This window comes from Anabas testudineus, chromosome 24 (assembly GCF_900324465.2).
Source record: "Anabas testudineus chromosome 24, fAnaTes1.2, whole genome shotgun sequence".
Taxonomy (NCBI): domain Eukaryota; kingdom Metazoa; phylum Chordata; class Actinopteri; order Anabantiformes; family Anabantidae; genus Anabas; species Anabas testudineus.
The window spans coordinates 19606347-19622507 of NC_046632.1; the positions used below are offsets into that span (position 1 = coordinate 19606347).

The window sequence follows — 16161 nt, forward strand, 5'->3', positions numbered from 1 at the left end:
TGTGTGTATGTGTGTGTATGTGTGTGTATTTGTGTGTATCTGTGTGTATCTGTGTGTATGTGTGTGTATTTGTGTATATTTGTGTGTATCTGTGTGTATCTGTGTGTGTCTGTGTGTATGTGTGTGTGTATTTGTGTGTATCTGCTTTGATTTCTTTGTCAACAGTCACACATCGAAGGTGAAACATGTATTTAGCCGTTTTACCGCAGTAAAAGTACCAAAGTAAAAGTACTCACTATTCAGAGTGATGTTTCTCAGGGATGTAGAATTATTATGCCGAAGTATCTAGTACTACTACTACTACTGTACTAGTACAGTACTACTATTACTACTACACCTCTTGAGTAAATGTACTCAGTTATTTTTCTTAATAGTATATTGAAGTAGTTCATTCAGCTCCACCTTGACTCCACCAGGTGGTGATCAGTGTAGGTCAGTGTACTTGTACTCCAAACGCAGGTACCACAGTTTCTAAGGTTGCTTTCACACCTACAGGATTTAGTTCGATTAAATCGCACTCAAGTTCGTTTTCCCTCTTAGTGCGGTTCGTTTTGTCCGGTGTGAACACGGTAATCGCACTCGAGTGCGCACTAAAACAACCGCACCGAGACCCCCAAAACGAGGTGGTCTCGATCCGCATCATCTAGCGAACTCTGGTGCGGTCCTCCTGGTGGGAACGCGTACCGAACCAAAACGGGACCAAACGCTATGAATCTCGAGATTTGAGGACTTTGGGTAGTGTGTAGATTACAATTTCTTTCGTTTGTCCAACAAAAACATGCTGTCTGATTAATGGAGGATAAACGTGGAGACGTGAGGAGGTGAAGTGTCTCACAGACACCAGGTCTGATGACTCTGCAAGCGATGTAACGTAATGAACAATAATGAACGGGATGATCGATCTGCATTAACATTTATAGTTAAAAATAATCTCCCTACTGTCACACAAACGTACAGTAGAACAACACTTTATCTTCTTCCTTTATTCACTTTTTATTTCCAGCGGCAGAAACAATCTGACCAATAAGAAGAGAGGACGTTCTCACGTAGTTTGAAGTGACGTGTTCTGGTTCGTTTGGATTTTTACTCGGTGTGAAACGAAACCGAACCGAAGAGAAATTGATACAATGTTACAAAGTCATCAACTGATTCGGATCAAAGCAAACGAATTAAGGTGTGAAAGCGACCTTAGGTGTTGCTGCTGAACAGACCCCCCCCCCCCCAACCTACCCTGGCGAGTAGAGCCCTGTCTACCAGCAGGGACAGACAGGTGACCTTTGACCTGATCACCCTCCCCCTCTATCTATTATTGATCAGAGCTGCTTGATTATTTACAGGTGGCCAGTGATAGAGTTTCAGAGTGACGTCACGGATGGACACACCTGTGATTGGCTCCCGCAGGTGTGAACGAACATGGACCGAACTCTGCGGAGGACACGAACGAGGTTCGACGAGCTGAGCTGTGGTTGGATGAGACTCTGCTGCAGTGATGATGTGAAAATGAAAGTGAAAGTGTGGAGAGGACGACAGTGATGCTGTGAATCGGAAACAGGCGTTTCCATCATCTGCTGCTGATTTGGAACTAAATCCTCCACCAGAACCGGCTCTGGATCCCGGACCTGAACATGTTCGGTTCCCTTGTGTCCAGCAGGAGTCAGCAGAGCAGCAGAGGTGAGTTGCAGTTGTTTATTTCACATCATGACACATCTGAATCCTTTTAATAGGAGGCAGCAGCTGAGTTGTTCTGGATCCTTCGAACCGGACTCTAATCAGCAGATTCTGAAGCTGCTGATTATTTAAACGTCTCGACTTGAACCCGGATCCTGGCTGGATTATTTCAGAGGCTGTAAGAAATAAAAGTGCTAAACAGGCCTCGTTGCCTTGGTGGTCTCCTGCGATCATATCAGTGCTGTGTTTAATTACGGAGAACAAAGAACCAGAACCAGAACCTGTAGGTTCTCCTCATGCCTTCTAACCCCGCCTCTCTCCTCCGGGCTGCTCCATCACGGAATCAAACCACCGAACAGATGAAAGGTAGGAAACGCTGCAGTTTTATTTATGACGTTTTTCAGTTCGGTGTGAACCGGTTCACTGTTTTTTAACGGACGTGGATTCGTCCTGGGAACGGTTTGAAGTGAATCTGTGACGTCACTTCATCGGATTCACAGCGAAGTGCTGCGTCGCGGTGTGCGCGTGACGGTGTGTTGAATCTTCCTGCTGCTCGTTCGACATGATCCAGAACAGCCGGTTCGTTTGTGTCCGACTCTGACGTCATGCATACGTAAGCAACGTTAACCTCGTGAGACCAAAGCAGCTGCTCTCCGCTGACCGTGACATCATGACGGGAAACACCTGGCTGTCACCTGGGCTAAGACCTGATTGGTTGAGGTGTTGGACTAAATAACCTCTGCACAGATGTTTCTGATTCATTCTCATTTATCTCCTGTGAAGCTTGTTACCAACAGACTACAGTAGAACGTTTTATTAGTTCTGGGCTTTACTTATTTTATCCTCTCCTCCAGAACCAGTTCATACGGAACCGCTCTGATGAAGAACGTCAGCTGTTACATTTAGTTTCAGATGAGTGTTAACATACAAACGTTTAATGTCATTAAATTAGCGTCAGTCTGTCCGTATTTCTGTGCGGTTCTACCGACACCAGAACTCAGTCCATTTGTTCGGTGTTTTAACTTGATGTTGGTGTCGATGTTCAGACGGCGACGTCCAGGAGAACAAAGGAGGAGAGAGGAGGAAAATGCTGAAACTGAAGATCCCTGTAACGTTCAGGAGGAACCGCAGAAAGGAGAACCACGACCACCATGCAGGTCGGTACCAACAGTAGGTCACATCAAAAACTCATCAGGTCAGAACCACAGTAAGAACTGGACTGTGAACCACGGTTAGAATCAACAGAACCTCAGACAGAAACATCAGAACTTCAGCTTTAAATCCACAAACCACCCTGCAGGTCAGGGCCTATAGAACCTCAGGCACTACAAAAAGAATATCCAGTAGAACCAGCAAAACTATAGCCAGAACAAACAGAATCTCAGTTTTTGAGCTGAACTACCAGAACCTGAACCAGAACCAAAACAACCAAAGTAACCCAGACATGAACCTTAGATTGTTTACCTTTATTGCCAGTGAGCTGCTGAGAGGCAGAGATAACAGGGCACAATCCAAAGGTCCACAGGAACTGATTAAACGGAACAGAACCTCCGTAGGTATGGGCCATGTACTAGTTACCAGGGCGCTCCTGCTGTGGTTTCTAATAATAGATTTAAGTCTTGTGAGAACTCACTTATAAACTCATGACAACAAACAGTTGCTGGAGATCTCTGTTCCTGTGTTTACCCTTCTCTGCTCCACTACCTTCGTTTTTGCAGAGGATAAGCCGGACTGTGTGGAGGAGCAGCAGCAGCAGGAGGAGGAGGAGGAGCAGCTGGAGAAGATCAGCAGGAGGCTGATTGTCAGGGAGCAGCAGCTCTTCAGTCAGGACTTCCCCAGTGAGCAGGAAGAGGACCAGCTGCACAAAGACCTCGAGGATCTGATGGTGCAGATCTGGATGGCCATCAACAACACTTTCACCTCCTCATCTCCGGGACAGCTGAAGGTCCTGAGGAGTGCTGTGGCCTCCATCCAGCAGCAGGAAGAGCAGGACCGGCGCTGGACAAGCTGTCTGGAGGACCAGGTCCCAGTGTGGCGTCCTCAGAAGTGTCTCAGTACCCATTACACTCTGCTGCAGAACATGGTGGAGTCCAGACTGAAGGACGCCGCAGAGGAAGACTCAAGTGGACCCAACGAACCATCGTCACCTGTGAAGAAGGAGGTGAGTCCTGAATGAGAACAGAGACTGATTCACTCTTGAATATATCAAAAGATATGAACACTTCATCTCTGAAACCGTCACACGCGGCCTGTTTTATCTCTCTAAATCTGTAATATCATCGTCTGTCCAGGTTCTCAATTTGAATGAATCTGGTTTCTAACAAATCTAGACTTACAGTTGCTAATCTGTGTGCAGGTGCTTCGTATGGGGAAGCGTGTGAAGATGGACCTGCTGAAGGTGGTGCGGACGGTGAAGGACTGTTACCCTCCACAGATGGACATCCTGAACCTCTATGCTGGACTCTACCATCAGGGTTTCTCTACTCGGCTGACTGAGCTCGCTGCTTCTGGACTGGAAGTAGACGACTGCTCCTACCTGCTGCTCTGGGTCAACCACTGCTATCCATGGTGAGTTTGTCTTAAAGCAAAAGCTTTTTAGTTTGTAACATACATTTTAAAAACTGTTAAAAAATATGTTAGTGACCCTTCAGCTGCAGCTTCAGATCCTCAGTCAGGAAATTCAAACCTGTGAAAATCAGGTCACCTTAAGTGTTGATCCAAGACTTTAGACCAAAAATGTTTCACACTGAGACGTTATGTCCAGTTTAGAGTCAGCCCACTGCTTGGAACAAAGACAGAAATCAGGTCTTTTGGCTTTCGATGTTACAGAATCGGGTTCTATGGAACAGGATTAGGGCTACCCTAAAGACATTATTTAAATTCTGACTTTAATCTAATGGTGGCTCTAATCCTCTTCTGAATGATCCAGTCCAGTCTGCTGGAATAATTTTTATTGTTGGGTTTGATGAGAGTGTACTCTCAGTTATACAGAGTACTTAGAATCTTGACATCGTCCTGTGGATGAAATCCAGATATGGAGCTGATCCAATGGGTTAGGTGACCCTCAGATTACCTGAGTACATTTAAGAGATTAAAAACCCCCTCCATCACTTAATGTGAGCTTCTGTTAAAATCAGGGACGGGAGGTTCAGGCCTCCTCCTCTGATTGACTGGTGTAAAATCTCTGGTGTACGTTGGTTCTGACTCCTCCCTCAGTGAGATATTAAAACATGAAGAGCTGGATGGAAAGGTAAAGGCAGCCTGTCTGGGTTCTCTGCTGCCTCTGGACAAACTGAACCAACTGGAGGAGCAGTACCTGACTGACAAACAGGTAAATACCTGCAGAATGCTGATGGTCCTGAAGTAAGTTTTCGTCAAATATTTTGAGCAGGAAAAAGACGTAACATTGACATTTCTGTAGATGTTCCTGAAACAGAAATGATCAGGCTGATACTGACTTAAATATTCCAGCTATTCAGTATTTTTATGATTTCAGACAGAAATTCGACAGGTACAGGTGAGTGTTCTGTTTCTTTCCTTCAGGACAAAGTGAAGCTGTGGCTCAGCACAGCTTTGAAGAAAGAGGAGGAGAGCTGGCTAAACAACAACACACCTGAAACCATTGACAGTTATTACTTCAGCCCACTGGCTGTAGACGTTATACAGGTGAGACACAATCTGTATGAAACACCTGTAACACAGGTAGTGTTTTAAAAAGGTGTGCTGCACTTTACCTGGATCTTATTGGTGGTGGGTACAGCATGTTGCGGTGGTTGTGTTTCCAGATGATAGATGGACCCCTGACCGAGCTCAAATGTGTGATCAGAGACCAGAGCAAAGCTCAAAGGATCATAGTTCACCTGGAGCACTTCTTTAGCAGGTAGACTTGCCACAGGTCACACAGACATTACTGACATGTACGTGTGTTTAAATACATGTGTGACAGATGCTGTGTTTCAGCTATAAGAAGCGTGTGGAGGAGTTTGTAAAGGGAAGCCACAGGAACGTCCTCCCAGTGATCAAAGCTCACCTGGTCTGTGAGGAGCAGCTCAGGTGAGATCATCATCAATTTAAGACAACAAAACACTGTATATCAGGAAACAGGTGATTCAGACAGACTTGGTTCCGATACAGACTCCTGCTTGTTTTTGTCACCAGTGGATTACTATGATCTGTGTGTGACTCTCTCCAGGGAATACATCACAGGTCAAGGAATTCTGTCTGAGGAGCAGAGACGTCACTGTCTGGATAGTCTGTCTGCCCTGAGGGATTGTGGGTACAGGTGTTTCACCTGTCCCATTCGTGTCCAGCTGAAGGTATGAATACTGCGTGTACTGACGGTACTCACACTGATTACATTCAAATACTAATTGACAGGAAATACGAATTAATTTTACTGATGTTGACGACCACAGCTCAGACTCCATGCATCAATGATGGTGGTACACCTGGTAACAGGTCGGCAGTCTATCACAGGGCCAACGTACAGAGACAAACCCAGAGGGGATATGCAAACGACCCGTGGATTTGAAACTAACCACCTCAACACACCGCCCCCAGTCTCCATCCTGTTCTAAAAACAAGTTTCTTTCTTTGATGATGTGGATGTGAAATGATGGGTGTTTCCCTACGTTTCCCCCAGTCTTATATTTTTTCCTCCCTGATAGCCGTCCTTCACCCGGCAGATACAACATTATGGTTCAGTCAGACCAAACCCCAGCTGGACGGGTGAAGCCTCGTGTTGTGGCCAAACACAGGAGGAGACTGGAAATCGAACAGCTGAAGCTGGGGCCTCTGGTACTGTCCTCACTCACAGATCCCTCCTGCTTTGCTGCTCGGATCACTTTACTTCCAGAGCTCAGTCCCACCTGGACGGTGGAGAAGCTTCAGATTGAAGGAATGAGTCTGTTTCTAAACAGAAGAGAATGTGACGGCCTCATTTCACACACATGTAAGTTCTGTTCAGAGAAGAAAATCTAATCTTGAAGTTGAAGCACGTGTTTCTGGAAAGGGAGGGGGGCTGCTTTCATGTTGCCTTCGGGAGTTTCCAGCGATAATCTGTCTCTGGAAGAATGTGCTGTAACGATTACAGTAGAGAGAACTAATGGCTTCTCAAACAACAAGCTTGGCCCGATGTGTCATTGCTCTGTGGTAAACAACAGGATCAGACGCTCCGTCCCCCCCCGCCTCATTTCCAGCCCTGGAACCATGATGCCAATCTTCCCTCCTGCGGTAATGACCAGCTCCTCTCCTCCCTCCTACCAGCTTCCTCCCTTCAGATTATAACCCTTTTCCTCAACATGACTGTGTCATCTCTTCAGCTGGCTTCTCCGTGCCCCCCCCCCCCAACCACAACCCCACCAACCCCTTAATCACTTACCCGTTTATTTACTCTACAGTCAGTGGACAGATGCTTCTGTCTAAAAGGACTCACAGGAAGTGCAGGGCCAAATATTACGTTTTAAACAGATCAGAGTAACAGGATGATCGGAGCTGCAGCTGCTCCACCCTGAGTGACAGACCGCCATAAGGGGGCAGAGAGTTTACCCTCAGTGGATTCTCGTTCATTGGCTATTTGTTACACTCACCTGTGTTTCTGTGTTCAGGCGTGCTACAGTCAGCTGTGGACTCCCGCTTGGTTCGTCGGGTCACTCCTTGTCGTCGACAGTCTGCTGAACACCCTGAACCAGCAGCTGACCGACCTGGCTGACTTGAAACCAGTCTGCAGACAGGTGAGGCTCTTTACATGTTTACCTGTCTGTGTAGTACCTGTCTGTCTGAACACCTGTCTCTGTCCCTGCAGTCCCTGCTGTGTGTCATCCATGAGGATGTCGTTCTTCGGTATGTGAAGAGGATGATGAAGACCAGGATGAAAACCAGAGAGCAGCAGGTGGCCGGAGCTCAGCGGATGGTTGAAGATGCTCAAAAGATCAACGACTTCTTCAGTGAGAGGGTGGGACACGGAAACGGTTCAGTCTTTGGTCCAGTACTGGGTTCAGTCTTTGGTCCACTCTTTGGTCCAGGTCTGGGTTCAGTCTTTGGTCCAGGTCTGGGTTCAGTCTTTGGTCCACTCTTTGGTCCAGGTCTAGGTTCAGTCTTTGGTCCAGGTCTGGGTTCAGTCTTTGGTCCGGGTCTGGGTTCAGTCTTTGGTCCAGGTCTAGATTCAGTCTTTGGTCCAGGTCTGGGTTCAGTCTTTGGTCTAGGTTTAGATTCAGTCTTTGGTCCAGGTCTGGGTTCAGTCTTTGGTCCAGGTCTAGATTCAGTCTTTGGTCCAGGTCTGGGTTTAGTCTTTGGTCCACTCTTTGGTCTAGGTCTGGGTTTAGTCTTTGGTCCAGGTCTGGGTTCAGTCTTTGGTCCAGGTCTGGGTCCACTCTTTGGTCTAGGTCTGGGTTTAGTCTTTGGTCCAGGTCTGGGTTCAGTCTTTGGTCCAGGTCTGGGTTCAGTCTTTTGTCCAGGTCTGGGTTTAGTCTTTGGTCCAGGTCTAGCTTCAGTCTTTGGTCCAGGTCTGGGTTCAGTCTTTAGTCCACTCTTTGGTCCAGGTCTGGGTTCTAGAGTGCTTCTTCTAGTACACACACGTACTTGTTAGTTATATAAAATACTATACAATACTATAATAATAGTACCCTGTAAGTATGAAGTACTTTTCTACTTATACTACTGTAAACTTTCATTTGTGTATCTGTCGACCATTTACTGTTGTAATCACTCTGTCTACTGGTTCTGCTGTTACAGTATTTTGTCTCCTCAGGGCTGCAGTGAGTCCTCGTGGCTCGGTGAGACGCTCCGTAGCATCGCTGAGATTCTCCGTCTGCAGGATCCTGGAAGTGTTCAGCTGGAGATGGTCAGTCTGGCCCGGACGTTTCCCGATCTCAGGTACCGACAGCACAGTCGTCACTTTCTTATAGAAATGTTATTTCTGGTGTGCTAAACCAGTCCACTGAGGTAAGGTTCCCATCATTGCCCTGCGATAGACTGGAGACCGGTCCAGGTGTACCGCCTCTCGCCCAGTGACAGCTGTGATAGCACTTCCGTGACCTTAGGAGGTCAAGACGTCAAGAGGTTAGGAGAATAGATGATGGATGGATGATTCCCATCGTCGGCTTTAGTTTGTGTGTCTAACTCTTCTGCGTTTAAATCACGTCCTCTTGTTTTATTACACTTCGCTACGCTCACCTACACAAGAGAGAAGAAAGTACTCATTTCAAGAAATAAGTCTGAAAATAACCAGTAAAAATAAATACGCAGCTATTAGGTGTTAAACTTGCAGATCATTGAATTCACTGAAACACAGCTTACTTTGCTCTACTAGCATCCAGTAGCTGTTGGCATCATAGAAAACATAGATGTTCAAAAGGAAACTTCACACATTATGCTCTGTCTCACAAGGACACGATACTGTGTCACACACACAAAAACCCAGACTGGACTGACAACTAGTGGTTGTACTATAAAAATATCTTACAGGTAACTTCATGTGTCCCTCTGTATGTTCTTCATCGTGTTTTTATTCCTCTGATGGCAGATGTTCCATACTGACACACAACAGATAACAGACGTTTAATGGTGTGACAGTGTCTGGACGGGTTGGTCACTGTTATCCACGGTTAATTTAATTATGTTACTTTTATTTTGTGGTGGTTTTAGCTCACAAATGCACCTTGTGTATGGTTACTGTGTGATTCTTCCTCCTCCTGTTCGTTTCATTTGAATTAGTAGAAGCTCACTGAACATAGAGAGTTTATCTCCATGTTGTAACGTGTCTCCCTCGTCTCTACGATGGTTGATTCCTGAGGTTGTTCTATGACCCCAGACTTACCTCTGACTACCACATGTTTTTCTCTGGCTTGTCTCTCCACAGCGAAGCTCACGTGTTGGCTCTGCTGTCTCTGAAAGCCGACCTTTCAGCTGCTGATGTTCGCTCCATCAGGCGGAGCGTGGAAGAGAACCGCTGCACCGGTATGTCAGCCAATCACAGCCCTGCATTCTTCTGCAAGGTTAAAGTCAAATGGATCAACAACAAGATCAATCAAATGGGGCTGAAGACCTGAAGGGTGTTAGCATGTTCGCATGTCAGCTAGTCAGTGAACAGTATTTAATGTGTATTAATGCAGCGTTTATCACAAGTTCCAGGTTTTCTGCTTCATTGTGTTACTAAAAATTGACATTTAATTTTGAAAGTCACTCCCAGTGGTTACAAACTGAATTTACAAACAGTTAATGTTTCAAACATTGAGTGGGTCCAGTGTTCATGCTGAATGATATTTAGACGTATCAGGCTGTTCCATGATGTGTGATGCAGCGTAGGCAGCCTCAAGTCTGTGTGGTACCTGCTCAGGTGAAGCTGCAGTTGTATTGAGCAGATTTGACAAGCAGCTCTCTCCATAACCAAGCTCAACAGCCTAATGCATCACCACCGAGCTGCTCCACCCACCAAGCAGCAGCCAATAGTTATTCTCAGTTCTCATCATCTGTCATTCCTTCATGTATTTTTTAATTTGAAACAAATTTTTGTTTCTGGAACCAAAATGAAAAAACACAAAACAATTTCTGATTTTGAAACTGAGCACAGCCTGTTAAAGACGTATCTCCGGGTTTATCTGTGACTACAGCTGATTACTTCAGTATCAAACAGTCACTGTTCATTAAACATATCCCCATGGTAACAGCGTTGGTATGTCTTTATGAAATGTGAACGTTTGAGGACATTTTAACTAAGTAACTGTACAATAGTAACAGTCAGACGAACTCGATGTCATGTAAAATTCTTTAAATCAGTCCTCGATCTAACCGTGTTGTCTTTAAACCTGTGTGTCATGAATCCAGGACTCAGGCTGTTCAGAGACGTTACTGCATCTTTATGTTGGTAAAGTTTGTTCTGCAGAGCACAGACTAAGTCAGTCCGGCCTTTAACTTCTGATATTGTCTCTCATTAGACTGAGTCCATTGAATGAACTGTTTTCCTAAGCCTCCTCTTATCTTCCAGTCGCTCCCTGTTTTTAGCTGCCCTGTATCTCATCTGCTCTTTCACTTCCTGCCTTTTTCACTCTCATGAACAAACAAAGTTTGGATTTCTTTTTGCATTTATTGAGTTTATCTTGAAGCACTTACCCTCAGCTGCTGCTGTTATACGCTTCAGCCCTTTATTATGTCTCTGGGTGTATCTGCCGTAAGACAGACTGAAAGAACGTGTTGCCATGAAGCTCCCCTAAACACGAGGCAACATTATGTCCTCATGCGTCCATCACTTGAAGCCAGGCAGCTGTTATTTACATGTTGGTGGCAGTAGCTCAGTTGTTTTGGAACCCCAGGGTCAATGGTTCAATTCCCAGTTTCTTCCTACAGCACGACTGGGGCGACATAGAGCAGTTGTCTGTAAACCCCAGCGTCAGTGGTTCGACTCCCAGTTCCTCGTGGCTCGTTAGACAAGACGCTGAAACCCTGTAGTAGAGTCAACATGTGTGCTCACTGTAAGAGAAAGTGAAGGCCTGTTTTTTATCACAGTCTGTACACGGATCAGCTACAACCTCTGGTTTTAAAGCGTTTGTCAGACAACGACCGATTCACCTTCGGAACTTTTGAAACTGTCGTGTGTAGAATAGAATGTAATGAAATGTTGTACTGCTGCAGTAAATGTACCTTTTGGTGATGTCGTGATTTAAACTGAAGTATTGTTCAGTGCTATTTACGTGAAACCTTCATCGTGCCAAATTTCTTCTAAAACCGTTTTCTGACTTTAGTTACACTTGGTTTTATGCATAAATGAGAAACTGAAAGGTGTAATCAGAACATTTGAGCCCATCAGATGAATAAATATTAAAATACAGTTATTGTCTCGGTTCTGTGCCACGTCAAGTCCTCTGTATTTAAAGGAACAGGGAGTCAGGTGAATTCAGCTGCTCTGTGTCTGTGTCTTTCTGGTGATTTCTACTTGGTGTTGCTTCTTCTGTCAAAATAATGTTAAATGATCAATAATAAACTTTACTTACACTGGAAAATAACTGGTCTAAAACCTTATTAATGACTGTTTAAACAGTGGGAATGAGTTAAATCCGATTGCTCAGAGCTGCTGTTTTGAACATGGTCTTCTTCGTGCGTTCCCTCCTCACAGGCGATTTCCATCTGCTCTCCAGACTCCTGAAAAATATTTTCAGCATCTCTGCTCCAGGAGAAAGAAATCACTTCCAGATGCATCTGATCATACCAACGAGCAAACCTTCTCAGTGAGCCCTGCAACATTTTCAAGGAACCTTACTGATCCCTCATGTGTTGGCTGAGACTTAAAATTAAATTGAAAGAACCACCATTGTTAAGTAATCATTTTAGTGCAGTAATGTGATAAACATTCTGTCATTCTAAGTATTGAGTACTTTATTCTATACTTGAAATGTATTTTGATGACAGAACTACTGGTACTGTTACTTAAGTAAATATGGAATACATGACATGTTACATAGTATTTCTACACTGTAAAGATATTTGTACATTACATTTGTACATCAGTCCAAATTATAAGAAGTTGGCTCATCACTCTACTTTTGCTAAAATAATCATAAATAATAAATCATTAAACATTTGTGTGAAGAGTTAGTTTAAGGTTAGCATAAGGTTAGGTTTAAGCGTTGGTCCAGTAAATCAATCAAAGTCAGTGTAATGCCCTCTGAAGTGATGAGAACACTGTGTGTTTCAGTGCTGCTCTCTGCTGGTCGGACCTGTCAACACTGGACTATAAATAAAAACTGGAGGCAAACTGTGTGCTCGGATGTTCCAGATCTAACAGCGGACTTCACTTTATCAAGTTTCCACTAAACCCACATCTGATTTCAAATGTTACGAAGACACATATTGGTATGTGGTTGACTATCAATTTCTGTGTGTCTGACACCCACATACCCACAAAAACCATTTGCTGCTTCCCAAACAATAAGTCCTGGGTCACTCGAGACATCAAAGCCATCCCGAATGACAAAAAGTAGGCATTTAGTTCGGGAGACGAGACGGGGGCAGCAAAGAGGGTCCAGAGACTGCTGTCTGTCAGGATCAGGGAGGGGAAGGAGGCTTACAGGAGGAAACTGAAACAAAACCTTCAACATAACAACACAAGGGAGGTGTGGAGGGCATCAAGTCCAGCAGCCAAGCGGCTGTGGGGACTGTGGACCGAGCCAACAAATTAAATAATTTTTTTAATCCATTCCAGGCTGAGCCACAGAGCCCCCTGCAGTTCACTACCTGCTCCTCAGTCCCTCCCCCACACGACTCAGCCACCACCCTAACAATCTCAGCTGAGCAGGTAAGAAGGGAGCTGAACAGGCTTCACCCCACAAAGGCTGCAGGTCCTGATGGAGTCAGCCCAAGGGTGCTGAAAGAGAGTTCCTCTGGGGTGGAAAAAGTCGTGCCTGGTTCCAGTGAATAAGACGCCACGTCCCAGAGTCCTCAATGACTTTAGACCAGTGGCTCTGACATCACACATCATGAAGGCTTTTGAGAGGCTGATCCTGGAGTCCCTCCGACCTCTGGTCTAACCCTCAGCCAAAGACTTATTAACATTAAATGCACCACAGAGAACCACGGGAGTTCCTTTCTACCTGTGGCCATCAATCTGTACAATTCCTCCCCCCTCTGTAAGGGACGGGGGAAGTGATATTTGAGTCTTATAATTGCTGTCATTTCACCATGGACTATAAATATTGACCCATTTTTATTCATCTATTTTACATATTCTGTATATATTGAGTTTTCTGTATTCTGTATTTATGTTGGTGTTGGATCTTCTCTGGTTCTGGTTCCTTTTCTTTCTGCCTGTTAGTTGGGTTAAGTCCTTGTCTGGACTTGTCCAGTCTTAAACCTCCCACTGTTTCCCTCTAATCAAATCCCATGTTGGGTAGTTTTGATGTATTTCTCTGTAAATGAGCAGACTAAATGTAAATGTCACAAAGTTTCTGCTACAGCTGTTGTTGTTTTATCTGACTCTATTCGCTATGCCAAGTGTTTATGCAGTGTTACTGATTGTGTGTTGATCTCATCCAGGTGAAGTTACCTGGAAGATGACTCATTACAACTGGACCTTCGAATGTGAGTTGCACCACTCATCCAAGCAACTTCAGACTGAAGATGCCATGATTCAACTGTCTCTCTGGTTTTCATGTTGATGTATCCTCTTCTAATACAGTCTTCACAGGTGGCTGAATATCACAGCCCTGATTTCAAAAGAGGCAGAAAAACTGTCAATGAAATGGATGGCAGAGTTTCACAATGAAGACATTTCATTGTCATTGTACACATTGTACAAAAGTACAAAGTACAAAATCTAGTTTAATGAAGCACTAATGAATGACTAACACAAAGACGTTGTTGTTATTAGTTCAGAATTATTTTTATTATTATTGTTGGTTACAGAAAAAAGAGTTAATCAACGTGTCATAGATTCTCCTGCTTGAATCATTTTCAGCCTGTTCACATTAAAAAACCAGAGACTTTCTGTTTCTTACACAACAAAACGTTATCAGACTGTTGTGATTCATTTTAAATGTTAGTTACAGATGTTGAAAGTTAAACTTGATGATATTCAAATCGTCCCTAGTTATGAGTCAGGCATCCATAATACATACAGCTTCAAACTCTCTAGGTTAGAAAACACCTGTTTACTGCTGCTGGCACAGCTCAGCAGATCCCAACCAAACAAAGAGTCCTGCATGTAGAGGCTCAGTGAACGTGGTCTGGACTCTGTGGAGGAGAGTCATGGTTTCAGAGACGCTGTAGAAGGACAGAATACCTGCTCTGTGATCCAGGTAAACTCCTATTCTGGACGACGGAGAGACTGACAGGGAAGTGCTGACACTTTGATGTCTGAATTCATTATCAGAACAATCTAATACCCAGGACTGGTCACTGTTTTCAAATTTACTTTCACTTCCTGTTCTGCTGATATTCTTGTAGGTGACTGCTACAGAAACTAATCCGCTCCACTCCACCTCCCAGTAACAACGTCCAGTTAGACTCTCTCTACTCAGGACCTGAGGACTGTCAGTGAATCTGTCTGGATGATGAGAATATAACTGTTTTTTGCCTACATATGTCACATTTCTGTTCCTCTGAGATAACATCAGTTTAGTGTTTGCTGTGTTTGGATCCAGTGTGATTTCACATGAATACTTTAAGAATCCAGTTCTGGTCTTGGGCTCTGGTTCTGACAGTAAAACATCCACTTCAGTCACTGATAGTGAGATCTTGGTCCAGGTCTCACTCAGCATGTCCTGTAGTTTGTATCTGAGCTCTGTCACAGCTGCTGTCACGTCCTCAAAGTACCTCAGAGGACGGATGTTGATGCTGGATGAGTCTGTAGCTTCACTGAGTCGTGACACTGAGGGGTAGCTCTGTAGAAACTGGCTGTGATCCTCTGTCAGTGAGAGCTGCTCCAGCTCAGCGTCTCTCCTCCTCAGATCAGAGATCTCCTGCTCCAGCTTCTCCTGAAGCTCTTTGACTCGACTCACTTCAGTTTCCTGCTGGGATCTGATCTGCTGCTTCAAATCAGCCCTTCTTTTCTCCATGAGACAGATCAGATCAGTGAAGATCTTGTCACTCTCCTCCACTGTTTTACCAGCAGAGTGGTTGATAGCCTCCACCTCCTGTTGAAGCAGCTTCACGTCTTTCTCTCTGTCCTGGATTCTCTGCTGGAGTTTTTGTCGACTCCCCTCCAGCTCTCTCTGTTTCTCCGTCCTCTCTGCTGCCGCTGAGACTGTGTCGTGACCTTTATGTTCCTCCACAGAACAGAGGTAACAGATACACTGCTGATCAGTACGACAGAACATCTTCATCACCTCATCGTGACGAGAGCAGATGTTCTCCTGGAGCTTCTTGGAGGGCTCCACCAGCTTGTGCTTTAGAAAAGTCGGGGATTCATAGTGAGGCTGGAGGTGTTCCTCACAGTAAGAGGCCAGACACTGCAGACAGGACTTGTTGGCTTTCAGTTTTCTCCGACTGCAGACATCGCAGGCCACGTCTTCAGGTCCAGCATAGCAGTGATCGTCAGGAGCAGCTTGGAGTCCGGTCTTCTTCAGCTCCTCCAATAAATCAGCCAACATGGTGTTTTTCACCAGGACAGGTCTCGGTGTGAAGGTCTGTCTACACTGAGGGCAGCTGTGGGTTTTCCTCTGGTCCTCTTCATCCCAGTAGGTTTTAATACAGTTCATGCAGTAGCTGTGTCCACAGGGAACAGTCACCGGATCCTTTAGTAGATCCAGACAGACTGAACAGCAGAACTTCTGTTGTCCCCACTGGTTTCGTTGCTGAGCCATTTACACGGTTCTGAGATGTTGAATGTCTGAGCGTTTCTCTATCTAACAACAGGTAAAAGCTGAGCTCTGATCCAAACCCAAACTATGTTTCTTCTGCTCAGGTCCAGAACCTGATCTGCAGTGAACATGGCTCATCAACTCTTGCTGTTTACAGCCAAATGTCAAGTGGCAGATCTGTTAAAGATAATAGAAAGAGGAAGAA

At 44.9% G+C, this 16161-nt stretch overlaps 2 protein-coding genes across 7 annotated transcripts; one reads left to right on the top strand and one right to left on the bottom strand.

Annotated features, from left to right (window-relative positions):
- Positions 1 to 1339: 1339 nt before the first annotated feature.
- LOC113149226 (tumor necrosis factor alpha-induced protein 2-like) lies at positions 1340 to 12725 on the top strand. Of its 6 annotated transcripts, none has more exons than XM_026341180.1 (15): positions 1340 to 1671; positions 2715 to 2825; positions 3387 to 3829; positions 4025 to 4236; positions 4885 to 4999; positions 5212 to 5334; positions 5454 to 5548; positions 5629 to 5721; positions 5861 to 5984; positions 7275 to 7400; positions 7472 to 7621; positions 8417 to 8541; positions 9527 to 9624; positions 11777 to 11888; positions 12356 to 12724. In XM_026341180.1, exons 1-15 carry the CDS (start codon positions 1626 to 1628, stop codon positions 12399 to 12401), a joined length of 2019 nt encoding a protein of 672 aa, XP_026196965.1. In that variant the 5' UTR covers positions 1340 to 1625; the 3' UTR covers positions 12402 to 12724. The 6 variants fall into 6 exon arrangements, with proteins under 6 accessions (XP_026196965.1, XP_026196967.1, XP_026196964.1 ...); XM_026341179.1 differs by lacking the exon at positions 1340 to 1671 and adding an exon at positions 1696 to 2034; XM_026341183.1 differs by lacking the exon at positions 1340 to 1671 and adding an exon at positions 2049 to 2388 and having other exon boundaries at positions 2523 to 2825; positions 12356 to 12723.
- A 695-nt stretch (positions 12726 to 13420) lies between these two features.
- Positions 13421 to 16121, bottom strand: LOC113149230 (tripartite motif-containing protein 16-like). Its single transcript, XM_026341189.2, has one exon. It carries the CDS (start codon positions 15957 to 15959, stop codon positions 14307 to 14309), a length of 1653 nt encoding a protein of 550 aa, XP_026196974.1. The 5' UTR covers positions 15960 to 16121; the 3' UTR covers positions 13421 to 14306.
- Between the last annotated feature and the right edge of the window lie 40 nt (positions 16122 to 16161).